General features: G+C 46.5%; 1 protein-coding gene across 1 annotated transcript in view; it reads left to right on the forward strand.

The window, feature by feature from the left end:
• Nucleotides 1–744: 744 nt before the first annotated feature.
• grid1a (glutamate receptor, ionotropic, delta 1a) overlaps nucleotides 745–15,272 on the forward strand; it is a gene marked incomplete at its 3' end in the record, with an annotated part of 83,394 nt that continues 68,866 nt past the window's right edge. The window contains exons 1-2 of the mRNA XM_084470498.1: nucleotides 745–1,024; nucleotides 12,524–12,729. Coding sequence (XP_084326624.1) covers nucleotides 751–1,024; nucleotides 12,524–12,729 — 480 coding nt within the window. The 5' untranslated portion in view covers nucleotides 745–750. The remainder of the gene's footprint in view (nucleotides 1,025–12,523; nucleotides 12,730–15,272) is intronic.

Here is a 15,272-nt window from a genome sequence, read left to right on the forward strand (position 1 = left end):
GGTGATGTTGAAAGATGGTTATTGTAAGTCTGTAGACAATAATACACAACCTGGCGCTCCATGACACCATGTAGGAGATCTCTCCCAGATCTGTTCCACACTGAATGCCCAATGCGCAACAGGTTTGCAGCCTTGCCCAGCCCCAGAGACCAATCAGTCTGACTCGGGCCATGGGTTAGGCTGCTTAAACCAGCCATCATGCAGACACACGATACAGTATATGTTTTCAATTTATTTCTTATTTTTGCAAATAATAAACCAGCTCATGTGGCACCCAACTTGAAGTGCTTTTGGCCTCCAAGCTGTCTCCATCTTCCATATGCAGCTCCAAGATTTATCTGTGTTTCAGCCCGGCTCAGGTCGGGCTATATAGGTCTGGTAGAGCCAAATGAAACCTCAGTTTATCCAGTTTGTTTGCTTGCTCCCATGGCTTCAGCGCACTGCGTGTGTGTGTGCCAATTCGTTTTGTATCGGTAACCCCGGTTACTGGGAGTGAATCACATCCCACAGGCCAAAACACAAACAAACGTTCCGACCCTCGGTGGAAATTTCAAAAGAGGACATACTGGCTGTAGCCTTGTTGTCGGAGGAGCCAGTGTTTCGACATTTCCTTTATCTCTTATGGAATATGGATTTAGTACAGAACATTGGTTACAGATCTTCCTTAAATTGTGCCACTAAAGGACTGGTTAAATGTCTTTCTCATTGCCTCTCTCTCTCTCTCTCTCTCTCTCTCCAGCCTGTGAGCTGATGAACCAGGGTATCCTGGCGTTGGTGACGTCCACGGGTTGCGCGGCGGCCAGCGCCCTGCAGTCCCTGACGGACGCCATGCACATCCCCCACCTCTTCATCCAGAGGAACGGCGATGGGACGCCCCGCACCGCCTGCCACCTCAACCCCAGCCCGGACGGGGAGAGCTACACGCTGGCGGCGCGCCCGCCCGTCCGCATCAACGACGTCATGCTGACCCTGGTGTCGGAGCTGCACTGGCAGAAGTTCATCCTCTTCTACGAGAGCGACTACGGTGAGTTCCTCTGTGGGTGGTTGGGTGGTTGGGTGTGGGTGTGTGGGTGGTTGGGTGTGGGTGGTTGGGTGTGGGTGTGTGGGTGGTTGGGTGTGGGTGTGTGGGTGGTTGGGTGTGGGTGTGCGGATGGGTGGGTGTTTGTTCGCGGGGTTTATAAATGGTTTTGTAATATTAATACATTTGGTGATTATCACTTCATGTTTATTGGTTATGAGTAGACAGAAACTTGATAATTGTTTTTTAACTTGCGTAAATTGTATTTAGTCAATTATCTCTAAGTAAATAATGTGGTAATTATTGGAATACTACGAAAATATCTACATAGCCATAGATCAAATAGTAATGGATAACAGCTTTGCCTTGGCCTTCATACATTAGACTCACATATTTAGTATGCACGCACTCACACACACACGCATGCGCACCCCCCCACACACACACACACACACACACACACACACACTCACAGACACACACACAGTCTCATAGCATATTGAGGATAGACATGGCTCACCTAATTCTAATTGATGAAAGGCACCAATGAGTAAGGAAATGAGGAGACCCAACTGTGAAATATTAAATAAATATATCGTTTTTTACAATTTCATTACTCCAGACCAGTCCCTATATTACCACTATTGTCACATAACTCAAAAGCGAAGTCTGGCTTTGCACTAAAAGAGGAAATGGACAGATGTGAGTTCTGTTGGATGCCGCATTCATATTTCTTCCACATTGCAGCGCTGCCATGGCTGAATACTGTCTCATCACTTACAAAGTGAAAGTGGAAGTTAGAACAACAGATCGTCTCGCGAAAGGAGTTCTGTATCGTCAAGCAGGTGCACAGAACACCATCGTCTGCAGTTCTCCACTGGAACATTTTATCTATATTATTAACTGGCTCTTTAGCATAAATGGTGTGTGTGTGTGCTGTGAGAGATGGCTGATGTGAGCGTGTGTGACAGCCTGTGATGTATTTACATATAGATAGTCCTCTGTCACCTCTCCTATGGAAAGCCCCTCGCTCAAGGAAAAGCACAGACTCATCGTTGAAACAATTAAAGATCACAAGATCACAGGAGGAGATCATCAGGCTTCGTATCAGTCACATGCATATATTATCAATGTTATTTATCCAATCACTCAAACATGTGGCTTCTTGTGACTGACTTTGAACATATTTTGTCTCCACGCACACACACACACACACATGCACACACTACTACTTTCACTAGGATTATAACATGATTGCACACTTGGATCCACAGTAGATGATCCAATAACGTGATATCCCTGGAGCTTCGTGGTCCCACACACAGCGGGCCTAGGACAAGGTCCCCCCCCGGATGGAAGGGTGGTGTGCAGTGACACCAGCTCCTTCTCCAGGGCTGTTAAATTAAGCCCTGCCATGACAGCGGCGATGACACTTTGTTCAGATGTTCCGATGTTTAACACGGCACTACTTGTTTAATTAAACAAATGTAGCACTTAATCAGGATCCCGTCACACAGTCACAGCAGAGACCTGCTGTGACTGCCTTCCAGTGATGCTAGTGCTAACTCGCACTTCCAACAGCGGAAATGCATTCTGTTCACATCACCTGCTCTGGGTGGCTGGTGTTGAAGGGACGCCTAATCCGCCCTGGCGTGGCCCCTGGAAGGGTTCTCATCCGCTGCAGCTTTTACTAGAATAATAAAGGGAAAATACAACGGCAATACATGATCCCTGTAATAGCGGCCGGATGCGAATCTGCGTATAACAAGGTCCATTGCTACACTCCACCGCGGTGGCTGCCACACTCCACCTTGCTGGCTTTTACTGGGCTCCACCAGACAGAGGACACAGGGCAGTGGTGTGGAAGTTGGTTTATTGTAAGGTTTGAGGATAATGATACATGGCCTGGTGCTCCATTTTTTTTTATTATTATCTCTCCCTGAGTGTGTGTGGCGATGGCTTGGTTTACCCTGTTGCACATTGACTGCACAATGCGCAACAGGTGAGCAGCCTCACCCGGCCGGCCCCAGAGTCCAATCAGGCTCGGGCCAGGTGAGGCTGCTCAAACCAGTCTTCATCCACTCACACTCCACACGGTGGGATACGACGTCAATGTTTTTGAACCGTGCTGTCTATGTTATAAAACGGTTGGGGCCATCAGTGGAGCGAGTAGCTGCTTCAATCCTCTTGCCTCCCTCCCTCCTCCCTCCCCCTTACCTCACATCCTCCCCTGCTGCTAAATTAGTTCAGTCCAAAGCTACTCAGGAAGAAGATGAGCAAACCTTTCAGTTGGCTTATTCAAGCTGAGATCAAGATCTCAGGACGTGATCTTGTCAGGTTAGTGAGACTTCTCCCTAACTCTGTCTCTGAACCTTTCTCTCTTTCTCTCTCTCTCTCTCTCTCTCTCTCTCTCTCTCTCTCTCTCTCCCCCCCCCCCCCTCCTCCTCCTCTTCTGCTCAATTCAGGGCTTCAGTTCTTTCACATAGAACAGGAGCTTTTGTGATTCCGCTCCATATTCTAGAGCCTTGACAGTTACACATCGGGTATTTCTTGGCAGAGAGAGAGAGAGAGAGAGAGAGAGAGAGAGAGAGAGAGAGAGAGAGAGAGAGAGAGAGAGAGACTAGTTGTGCGCTGATGCGTATGCTTGCCGAGTGAGACCTCTCATATCCCGGCGCTAAAAAGCGCAGAGGAGAACAAAAAGCCTGGAGGAGTGTGTGGAGGCATCGAGTCTGTAGTTGGAAAGAAAGAACACAAGATAAGAGAGAATTGGAGAAAGGAGCCCTATCCAAAAATGAAAAAAACATCATTGTCAAGAAAAATGATCCATATTTATCACACCGAGGAAGCAAAAAGCCACTCAGACAATACTTACACATGGGTTACTATATCTCCTTTGGTACGGTCTTGGATAATGGACAAGGCAAGCGTTTGTTGTCCATTGTCAAAACCACAGACGGATTGAGTCCCAGGATGTCGTACACCACAGAGAAAAAAAGAGTCATTCCCATCACGTCGCTGGTCAGAAGACGGCGGGCGGCACCGTGAGGAGGCAGAGAGACGGAGTGAGGCGACACGGAGCAGTGTGGAGCCTCCACAGAGCCCCGTGTACGCGGGTCGTCAGTCACAGGCCTCCGACGCCGCGCTAATTAAACCGCCAGAGTTCACCGACACATCTGGCAGGGCATGTCAGAAATGTATTATAGAGCCATCACCCAGCAGATGTTAAGCCTGTCAACAGACAAGCCCCACCTCCCCACCCCCCCCCCCCCCCCCCGAGATCAAACCACACACGCCCACACACACACACACACGCACACACACACGCACACACACACGCACACGCACACGCACACACACACACACATATCCACGCACACTCAGCCACACCCCTCGAGGGGCCTGTACATGCGCCATGTCAGAACAGTGGCCTAGCCTTATGATCTATATGGATGGCTCACAGGGAAGTAGGAGGACGTGAGAGGCTGTTGGGTGCGGCGTGGCCTGATTACACGCCGGCTCATTCATGCCCCTGCTCTGTTTACTAATTCAGGGACGAGTGCCATTTGACTGCGGGGTCAGGGTCTGGCTGAAGTCCATTGTTATTTTGATACAGAGCGCCTATCCATAAAAAATGATGGATGGTAAATCTGTTGCCTCGTTTTAAATTAGGGAAATTTTTATCATAACAGTCCATATATTATAATTTGTTATCATTGTGCTAACATTTGGCCGTGATGCAGGGTTGATGTTTTGCCATGGTGCCAAATCATCATCTGAATGAAATGCGGTTCCATATATTGCCATAGAAACCATAAAAAGTACGGCAAGGCTACCACAGAATCCCGTTCCTTGTGTTTATCGGTTTATTTCAACGGCGGCACACTATGCTGCTTCTGTCAGCAACACGCCCGCCTGGTGGTCTTTCATGGCGCCTCAAACAGCTGCTTTTGGCTGCTCTCAGGGGGTAAACTGTGTCTCACCACAATGGACCTTGGCAGGAAGATGGGCTCTCCAGGCCTGTACCGCTTGGCCGTCATTTCAAAAGGCATCGGCGGCCCCGTCAGAGGCAAACTCCTCGACACTTCCAAGTCATCTCCGCGTGTCGTCTCCGGTGACTTGGCTGGCGTACCAAATCAATAGGGGGAGGATGCCACGAGCAGGGCGTCTTTATTGCTGGAGACACCGGACAGCAGAAGGCTTCTGCACAGGCAGAGCTGGCCTTTAGAGAAGTCTTTAAGCACCTTGAGGCACAGCGGGGAGGTAAGAAGTGGGACTGCAAATGGAAAGGCTTTCCAACCCAATAAGTAACCAATAAGACCTTTGACTGTCTCTCGCTGCCAGTGTTCCAGTGTAAATATCTCACGCTGTGCTCTATTTACAAAGGAGAAAATGCTACAAATGGAACACGTGGGGAGGGTACTGCCAGGGCCATCAGCCAAGTTAATGTATTGCGGATCCATCGTGAGCCTACTAGCGCTGCTTCATATGTAGCCCTGCTGTCCTGTACTCTTGCAGTTGAGCCCTCTGGAAACTGAAACAGTTGAAGGAAGTCGAGTAAGGGATTCCATTTAGTGCAACAGATTACGTTGTGTGTTCATCTGCATTTCATGAGAGGTTTCTTTGCCTCTGGAACATGGTGGCTGGCTGCAGCCTCAGGGCAAGTCTTTTCTTTTTTTAGTTTTATGCCGCATCTAATGAAAAATATAAGAGCTCACTGTGTTGTTGACTGGGAGAAATTGAAATTGAATAAAGGCATGTCATGGCTTTTGCTACCATTCCAACCACGGAGAGACGGAGGCAGACTGACTTTGAAACCCCCGTCTTGACTCAGTACCCAGGGCGACAGTGGAACTGAGCATGTCAATACACCTAAAACAGACTGTATGTGGCTTTGTCTGTTGACTATGGAGCAATGGGTGTAATGATGAAATGATGAATACGGAGAAGATGTGTGCGTTGAAAGTGCAGATGTTGTTTATATGGAATAAGCATATTGACAGGGTTGTTTATTCATAAATGGTCCTCATTTATATAGTGCTTTTATCCAAAGCACTTTACAGTCAACCACGCAGGGCAACAGCCAGCTCGTCAGGAGCAAGTAGGGTGAGGCGTCTTGCTGAGGGACACCACAACACTCAGCTAGGAGGAGCTGGGGATCGAACCAGCAGCCTTGTGGTTACCAGCCAACCCTCTCTACCTCCTGAGCTAATCCCGCCTCCTATTCATGATAGAGAACGCATGTCCGCCTGTCTTCCTGCTTGTTGAAAGGGTAAACCCAGCTCAAAATTAATTAGAATTAAATAAATAAATATATATATATATATATACACAATATGCTCCTAATAATGTTCCATTATGCTCCTAATTCCCTCAGCCAATTAGAACAGCTCTACCTGCTGGGCCTTTGAGCGGTCATCTAAACAAGCAGCATGTGTTTGGCTCAGGACCTGCTTCCGCAGCACTTTGAATGGAAATGAAAGACGGGGTTCATTGATTCTATAAGAGGGAGGAGGGGGGGAGGGGTGGGGGGTGGGGGGGGTGCTCGGAGGATGCTAAGTTCCCCCCCGCCCCTCCTTCCCGTTTCCGTTCTGCACTCAACTCCTTCAAAATTTCCGGGAAAATTGGATTGTCATTTCTGGTGTCATTACCAGGGTAGAGGCCGGGGGAGGGGGGCATAGTTAGGAACCCGGGGTCACTCCGGGTTCTTAACGGACTTCTGATGTCATCGGATAATGAGTGTCAGAGGGTCCTCCCTTTGTGGAGGCTGAGTTCCTGCTCTCTCCGGAGAGGCAGGGTGTTATAGGCTTGCATAAGGGATGAGGATTGATTCCCGCGCCTAGCCACCAGCTTGGAGGCGTCTCCCGATGTGTTGAGTCCCTTTAATTGGACGAGCGAGGGATGCACAGAGCCAAACACAGCGGGGCTTATCTGGGTATTGAGGAGGTGGAAGGCACCACCGGGAGATGGGTTTTAGTGGAAGATAAACAAGAGAGACAAAATGTGCAGGAACTTTTGCTGCAAACAGACAATGAGCACTGTTGAACTTTGCCTTCCATGTGTTTTAATATTTACTCAAGCCAGGCTTCAGTAAATATTAAAACACATGGAATGCAAAGTTCAGGAGATGTAATGCGTTGTTACTGAAATACCACAATTGAAATTGCCCATTGTATGGTAAAGGTTCGAAATGTGGATCTTAAATGTGAATGTGATCCATCTAAATGTCGAGGTTGTTGTACTGGTGTCGTGAAAGGTTGCCAGCTGCAGTATTTTTTAAAACAACAGCTCAAGCTACTTTATCTTACACCTGATGTTCATCTCTATGAGTACGATACAAACGATTGAGTGATTGGCTGTGGTGAATGGGTCTGATTGTGTTTTTCCTCCTTTTGATTTAGTAGAAGTCTGGTTTGATAGAGGTTGAAAGAAGTTAGAGTTGGAATGCGCTAGCAGCATCATGCATGTCACACACATGCAAGGACAAGGATATCAGAGACATGTGGGTGTGTGCAACAAGGAATAATCAAAGAAAGAAATATAAGGAATGAAAGCTGATCATGAAAAATATTGTTTTTCTGCTGAAAACAATAAGCCCAATTTGCTCCTGCAAAAACACATTTCAAGTTTTTAAAGCCTCAATTTTGTGTGATTGTTAGCAGCAGGACAATTTGTTTTACGGTGTCCTCTGGTCCTCACATCTGCTGTCCTCACGACGGAGGCTCTGAGAGTATAGGGAATAGAAATCATAGCACATTGATCTGGAGTTGAATTATGCTTAAAGTAGAACCATGAGCAGGACTGTCAATTGCCAATGATGCAGAGTCCTTTATCACCAGAACAAATGGAGGGCCATTTGTGGGGTAAGCTTGTTCAAAGGCCTCGACGTTCCTCCAGGGGTCGATACATTTCCCCTGTCACTCCACTTTACACAGCTGCTTTAAGTCTAAGAAAGAATACTTAGATGATTAAACAAAGCAATAGCTTGAGCCTGTTGTGAGTGTCTCTGTAACTACCTCCACGTGAGACTGTCCCTTCCTAGCCGGGCATCGCCAGGCGAATTGCACACTGCACTCAGTCTGGAACCTTCCTTTCTGCACAGAGCAAATGGACTCTGGACGCAATTGGATAAGCTCTCAACCAATCATAGCAAAGAAGCGGGTGACGCAATACTGACAAAAAAACATCTTTCCTCTCAACAAAAGCTTTTAGCACAGTCTTTTGTTCTTCTTTTAGTGAAAGTATACCATCCGGTTTGTTTAATACTGTCTTGATAGCGTTATCAACAGACCGTTCTACATCATAGGCAGCCATCTTTATTGTTGTTGAAAATGCCTCCACAGTGCTTTTCTGCACCGTCGTCGTATTTATCTCGCCTCCTATTTGATAAACGGTCGGGATGGATCTATCTCGTACCAGGCAAAAATCTTTTTGTATGGGAGGGTAGCCAGACCTTTTCTGCAGAGCAATTGAAACATGAGCTTGCAAGATTCGTCAGGTTCCAATGCTAGTCCCGTCACACCTCCTTGTATTTTCTTGTTCCACTTCTTAATTTCATCCTCCTCTTCATCCTCTTCTTATCTTCCTTCCCTGTCTTTCTCCTCCTCCTCTTCCTCCTTCTAACAGCTCCTGTGACAGTTCATGACGTGCATGCTCCCTGTCTGAATACTGACTGTCTATTGCATCATGGGTAATAGTTCCAGCTTTAACACCCTAGTGCTGAGTGGAAGCAGCTAGGTTAGCATGGCGCAGGTTCTCAGACTTGAGTGCAAGAGTGCATCCATGCAGTTATGCAGAAGCTAGCCAAGCCCCGCCCTGTTGCACCCTTGACCGTGGCAAGCTAATTCATTCACAGCCTCGCACCAATTCAAGACAGCTGCCTCAGCTGCATGCAGTACATGTCACTGTCTACATATCCCTCTGTCTTGTCTGTCAATCTAGTTCTATGTATCAGTGGCGGGATAGTTTGGTAGTATCGTTGCTGCAGTGTTGCCATTAGCAACCAGGCAGTACCAGGTTCGATCCCCCAATGTCCCAAGCCAGGGATCAGCCAGATCCAAGCCTTCTGCCTGCCCCCTAACGACCTGTTTGAATGTACTGCGGGATTGCGATCTGCCGGAGTTGACGCGCCAGTGTTACCGCACCAGGACATGCGTTAATGCTGAAATGCGATATGCCGGCGGGCCAGTTCTTATAGACATTAGATATTATCTGGTGGGCCGGATTAAATTACACTGCTGGCCGGATTAGGCCCACGGGCCGTACGTTTGACACCCCTGGTATACGTTCAACAGTAAGTTTTGTCTGACGGTGCCATCCCCAGCAGTGTCCGCTTTGCTTTGATTAGATCGGTCTGCCCACTGCTACTGAAATAAGGACATGCGCTCCTGCTACGTCGCGGTAGAGGCAGCACTGGACACAAGAGCCGGATGTATTTCAGCGGGGGGCAGTTAGCATTTTGTACTTGAATATCTTTAGGGGAAGAAGTGTGTTCATGACTTTGGGACTTTGGCTTGAGTAAGACTCTATTTTTGGTAACCCTAACCCTAATTTTCCGACTCCGAACCATGCTCCGAACCTATGCTCTGACGTATCAGGTGCAAGGTTTTCAGCGAATCAACGATCAGAGAGCAGCTGTGCGCCTTAAACTCCTCTCCTGTCATTAAGAAACAATACGCTGTGGTCTATTCTAGTCATCAAAAGAAAATGAACGGATTGAGAAGGGAGAAAAATGGATTTTGGCGTGACATTTCTTGCGTGTGTAAGAGTGTGAGATTGATACTGAATGCGTTAGTGACACGCCAGATGCATGACAGTTGGCAACCCTGTGTCATGTCAGAATATCATTATGTTTGTCCTCTGTCTTGGCTTGTTAAAGATCCCCCTTTTGAAAAAACCTTCGGGGCCTCAAGGCCACAATGTGGCTTCTGGGGCGGTTTTCAGATAAGAAACTGTCTTTGTGGCGGTTGAATGTTTGTAGCACATTTTTGGATGCTTCAAAAATGTTATACCCTTACTTACCCTTATTTTCTCTCAGAGTTTATTCGGTACCAGTCAAACTTGTGGCAACAATGCAACAATACAATATTTTACAGCTTAATAAGGTTATATGTGCTAAACTCATTATCCTCTACAAAATATAATATTAAAAAGTCATATAAAAGACTAAATTTCAGCCAAGTCCAAGATAATATTTGAAGTGCACTAAATGGACATTTTCATTTGCATTTCCAATTTAACCGCAAAAGCTATTCATGTGACAATCCAATATAGAAATGTAAATTAATTGGAGTGGTCCATTAGAGGGACATAAGGGAACAGAACTATTATGTTCTGTGTGCGTGTGTGTGCGTGCAAGTACGTGTGTGCGTGCATGTCTGTGTGTGTGTGTCTCAGCACAGAAAATAATAGTGTTTTTTCCACCACAGTATTCCCTCAGTGGTGGAAAAAGAATTGAGTGTAAGCAGAGGCCCCTCCTTAAGAAACCGTCGGTATTGTTGGTCAGGAAAATGGGCTCTAAAAAGAGTTATAAGCAGAAGTGTTTGGCGATGTCTCCCACTGATGAATGCTTTCATTTTCAGTTTTGTTCTGCCCTTTGAAGATTGCAATGCCGAAGAAAATCCAATGACAATAGCGTTTACGCCTCTCCATAAAACAGATTGTACAAAGACGAGAGCAGGACAAATTGGGAATTGTACTTGCATCTTTTTAAGTCATCGTTTCTACAGCGTGCCCCCCCCCCCCCCTTGGGAGGGGGACGACAACATTATTATGCTTCATTGGCTGAGGATGAAAAACTGTGTTCATATATATTTTTGGACTAAACTTTTATAATGCAGGCATTTAAAGTTTACAGTCATTTTTCTTTATGTTTATGTGTTCAAGTCATTTGTGTGTTTAACATCTCAACAACTCTTTTGCCTTCTCTCAAAAGATCCAAAAGAGAATACATCAATTCGTACTCCTGCGCTCTAGTACAGGCTACATCTCCCGAACAGATGTAGCCTGTCTTCATGCATCCATAGAGCTTAACTATTAACAACGAGTTGCAAAGCAAGGAATTGCCGACATTTGCTGTTTATATTTAACCTTTGTCCAGAGCGACTAACATAAGTTCAATCAGCCATTGCACTTAAACATCCCAAAAAAGTGCAAGATTCATGCGAGCATGTGCATCTTTAAAATAAACAAGCTGCTTCATGTGCTGTTTTTTTATAAAGAAGTTATAACAAAAAAGTTATTTTTTACATGGTGACAGTGAAGCAGCATTGAACTGCGTGTCTCTTCCTTCCATGCGTGGGCCATTATTTGTTCTGGAAAGTAATGACTAATATCCAACAAAACTGTTAGAAATATGTATTTTGGTGTATTTCGATCTACGTGTATGTGAATCCATTAGTCCTGCTAGGTTTGGTCTTCCCTCTTGTGTGTTCGGTCGTGCCTGACAGCCCTCATGGATGACTCACGGACAGCAGCAGAGGGGGAGGGGCCTGCAGGACGCATTCAGACCTCAGGACGCACACATTATGCAAATAGCCAAACAGCTCAGACTTTAACTTTAAAACAGTTAAGCCGAAAAACAAAACAGGCATTTCATGCTTGGTGTGGAGCGAAATGAGGGGAAATTATACAGTATGGAGAAGACAACCCACCAGCCCCACTCACACGTGCACACAAACACCTCTTACACACGCACACACACACACACACACACACACACACACACACACACACCCTCTGCGTAGCTTTGGCGAGCAACCGTGGCTATAGGCGACGACCCAACCTTTGATTCCTGATTCTCTTTTCCATGGCCTTCACCCCCCCGACACACACACACACACACACACACACACACACACATGCAATGAACCTGCCTTACAATCTCATGTGATCTAATTTCAAAAGGATTTTCAATTATATTGCCACTGGGCTCACAGACACATGTCAGAAGTGTTTTATATCTATGTCAGTCCGTCTCAGTCTTTCTATTCATCTTTTGGTCCCTACGTCTGTCTGTCTGCCTCTTCATCAACACCATCGCTGTATAAAGCAGTATCAAACTCTCTCTCTCACTCTCTCCCCGTATCTCTTTCTGTATCTGAGACTGTGTGCCACAGTGCCGTGCCCCCTTGCTCTCCCTCCGTCTCCAACTCTGTCTCCCCGTCTATTCCGCCGACAACTCTGCACTCTCTCTCCGTCTCCCTCTAACTGTCTTTTCCTATATCGCCATCGCCGTCTCATCTCTCTTAATTCTTCGTCTAGACAGACCTTGATCAGAGAGAGAGACATTCTCTCTCCGATCAAGGTCTTTGTAGATGAAGAGTTAACCAGCTCTCTGGGTTTCGCTTTGTTAAACGACAAATTTTTCACTCTCTCTGTCTCTCACCTTTCCCTCTCTCTCTCTAGACCTAAATATCGTGAAAAAAAACAACAACAACAAAAAAGAAAAAACCCTCTCTCTCCTCCATGTCGTCCAATGTCTCTCTGCCCTCTCTCCCTCCCTGCCAGACATCCGGGGCCTGCAGGCCTTCATGGACCAGGCGTCCCGGCTGGGCCTGGACGTGTCCCTGCAGCGCGTCGACCGCAACGTCAGCCGCGTCTTCAGCGACCTGTTCAGCACCATGCGCACCGAGGAGCTCAACCGCTACCGCGACACGCTGCGGCGCGCCGTGCTGCTCATGAGCCCCCGGGGAGCCCAGGTCTTCATCCACCAGGTGAGGCCGGCGTCTCAGAGCCGCTGCTTCGTCGTCTTCGTCCTCGTCTGGGGGGGGCCTCCTCGGACGAGTCCCCCCCAGCGCTGTTATCCTATCTCCTCCGTGCTCCGTGCGACCGGCTGGTTGATAGACAGACGCATCGTCCTGATAGTAGTGACGGATCGTTTTGATAGCACAGCGTTGTTGATCGCTTGACTTAAAGGATGATAATAATATGTACACAACACAGCCAATGGGGCGTCACACCAGTCACGACATGGTTTATACGTTGAAGTGAGTTGTGGTGGATTGATAAAGGCTGGGATAAGCCGATGTTAAAGAGCCAGCCGGCAGGAGCTCAGGAGGTAGAGCGGGTCGGCTGGTTACCGCGAGGTTGCTGGTTCGGTCCCCGGCTCCTCCTAGCCACTTGCCGAGAGCCTGAGCAAGGCAGCTAACCCTAACTGCTCCCGACGAGCTGGCTGTCGCCTTGCATGGTTGACTCCGCTGTCGGTGTGTGAATGTGTGCATGAATGGGTGAATGTTAAGCAATGTTGTAAAGTGCTTTGGATAAAAGCGCTATATAACTGCAGTCCATTTACCAGAGCCACTTGTTGGTTCCATTCCGTTAATTTGTTTGGGGAGGTGGAGGCAAATCAAAATGGAGGCACGACAACACAAGCGTGGTTCAAGATATAGGTGTGGTTGATTCGCATGTGCACAATGCATTACCAAAGCAAGCCCAGACATAATTGTGAGTCTACAAAAATTGGCCGTGCTTTAATTGATTTGCTACATGCTTCTATAACTTTAATTAACTGGAGGCCGCCAACCTGCAAGCTACACGCTTATAAAATACGAATACATTAATAGAATGAACAAACAAATCAACATGATAACACAGGTCATACGAAGTGTTAAACTTAGCAGGTTTCCCTGCTCGGCCTAGTAATGATTAAATCCACCAGGGTGAGTGAAGTCAGAGACATAATAAACACCACACTACAAGTTGTCAGAGTGCTCAAAGTAATCGCCTGCATGAGAGCTTCTATGCTCAAGTGTAGTAAACAAGACTCAGGCTCATTAAAGATTCATCTTAACACGAGCATCCCTCATCGTGAGCTTCAGGAGGCCAATATGTCGCCTCGATACATGAAAGGCTTAATGTAAGTTGCAATCACGAGTTATAGTGCCACGTTCATTAGCGGGCCAAATCCCATTGGACAGACTTAATGGCGGGTTGACCTGAAAACACATCAAACAGCAGCAACCACCTGAAACACAGTGACCGGGCACCAGAGTACACACTCTGCGTTCTGTTCTTATGTTCCGCTTAATGCGGTGGTTTGGGGGATTTTTCTCACCCCCACAATCTATTTGTCTCATCAAGGCTCAGTACCGGCAGCTTTTGGAGAGGGTCATTTAGTTAATTCTGCGGTGCACTTTAGCGCAACGTGATTACATGCTTCCACAAATCTCTCGCTGCGTCCAATCAGCTGTCCTTGGTCGCTACTCGATGCTATGACAAGGTACACCCAGTCCCTTATGAAAATGTTCAGAATAATCAGAATAACCGTTCATTTCAAGAATTATTTCTACATTTCAAAGGTTGCCAGTTGTATGACGTAATAACTTAATTACGTATTATGTTCAGTGCATTTTTATTAAAGCCCTTGACAGCGGCTTGGAGTTGGATGTTTTGGAAAGACATGTTATCATTATTTAATCACAACAATATTGCAGAATAAATCCCATTTACTCTCTTCGATGCCTGTGAAAGCCACTTTGATGGTCTCTCGTACAAAGTGCTTTCAAACCTTTCTGCTCCGAGTGTTAAGTGTCAGTGGGAGAATTCTCAGATGTCATTTGTCGCCTGCCTTTGTGAAGGGAAATTATGCACATTGTAAAATAGTATCATGCCAATTGTTCAGATATTCATCGCTATAGAGGAGATGAAGGAGTGAAGGGGAGCGTACTTACACCAAGGCATATGAATCAATCCCGAGTCTATTCTGAATTATGCATACCCGTTTAAAACAAATCGCTCACCGATTCTAATAATGATAATTTTGAATCATTATTGCATTAGTAAGGTAACTATCTCAATCAATAATTTATAATTTGTAATTCCTCCCATAATATCGTCTTACTGTACCACTTCTCGTCGAACTTTCACGCATGAACGCGGCCGCATTCCAAATGTTCAGATTTACTGACGAGCAATCAGAGACGCCCTGCAGCTGGGGTCAAAAACAGAGTCATCCCAAGTATCTGCTTACTAATTCCCTTCACTAATGAAGCTATTGAGGTGGTTATGGACAAAAGAATCAATGCAATTCCCAGTATGCACTGGCTTAAAAGTTGAATCATCGACACGCAGCTTTGATTGCGCCATTGTATCCCAACAAATCCCATTGAAAACACCACAACTTCCTAAAGTTAAATGCACACACTCACGCACACACAAACGCAAACAGAAACACACACACACACACACACAAACACACACACACAAAATCATACAGAGAACGTCGCTGTGATACCTATTTCTCTTCTCTTTAAGACTG

This window comes from Micromesistius poutassou (assembly GCF_964030765.1).
Source record: "Micromesistius poutassou genome assembly, chromosome: 7".
NCBI classification, from domain to species: Eukaryota; Metazoa; Chordata; class Actinopteri; order Gadiformes; family Gadidae; genus Micromesistius; species Micromesistius poutassou.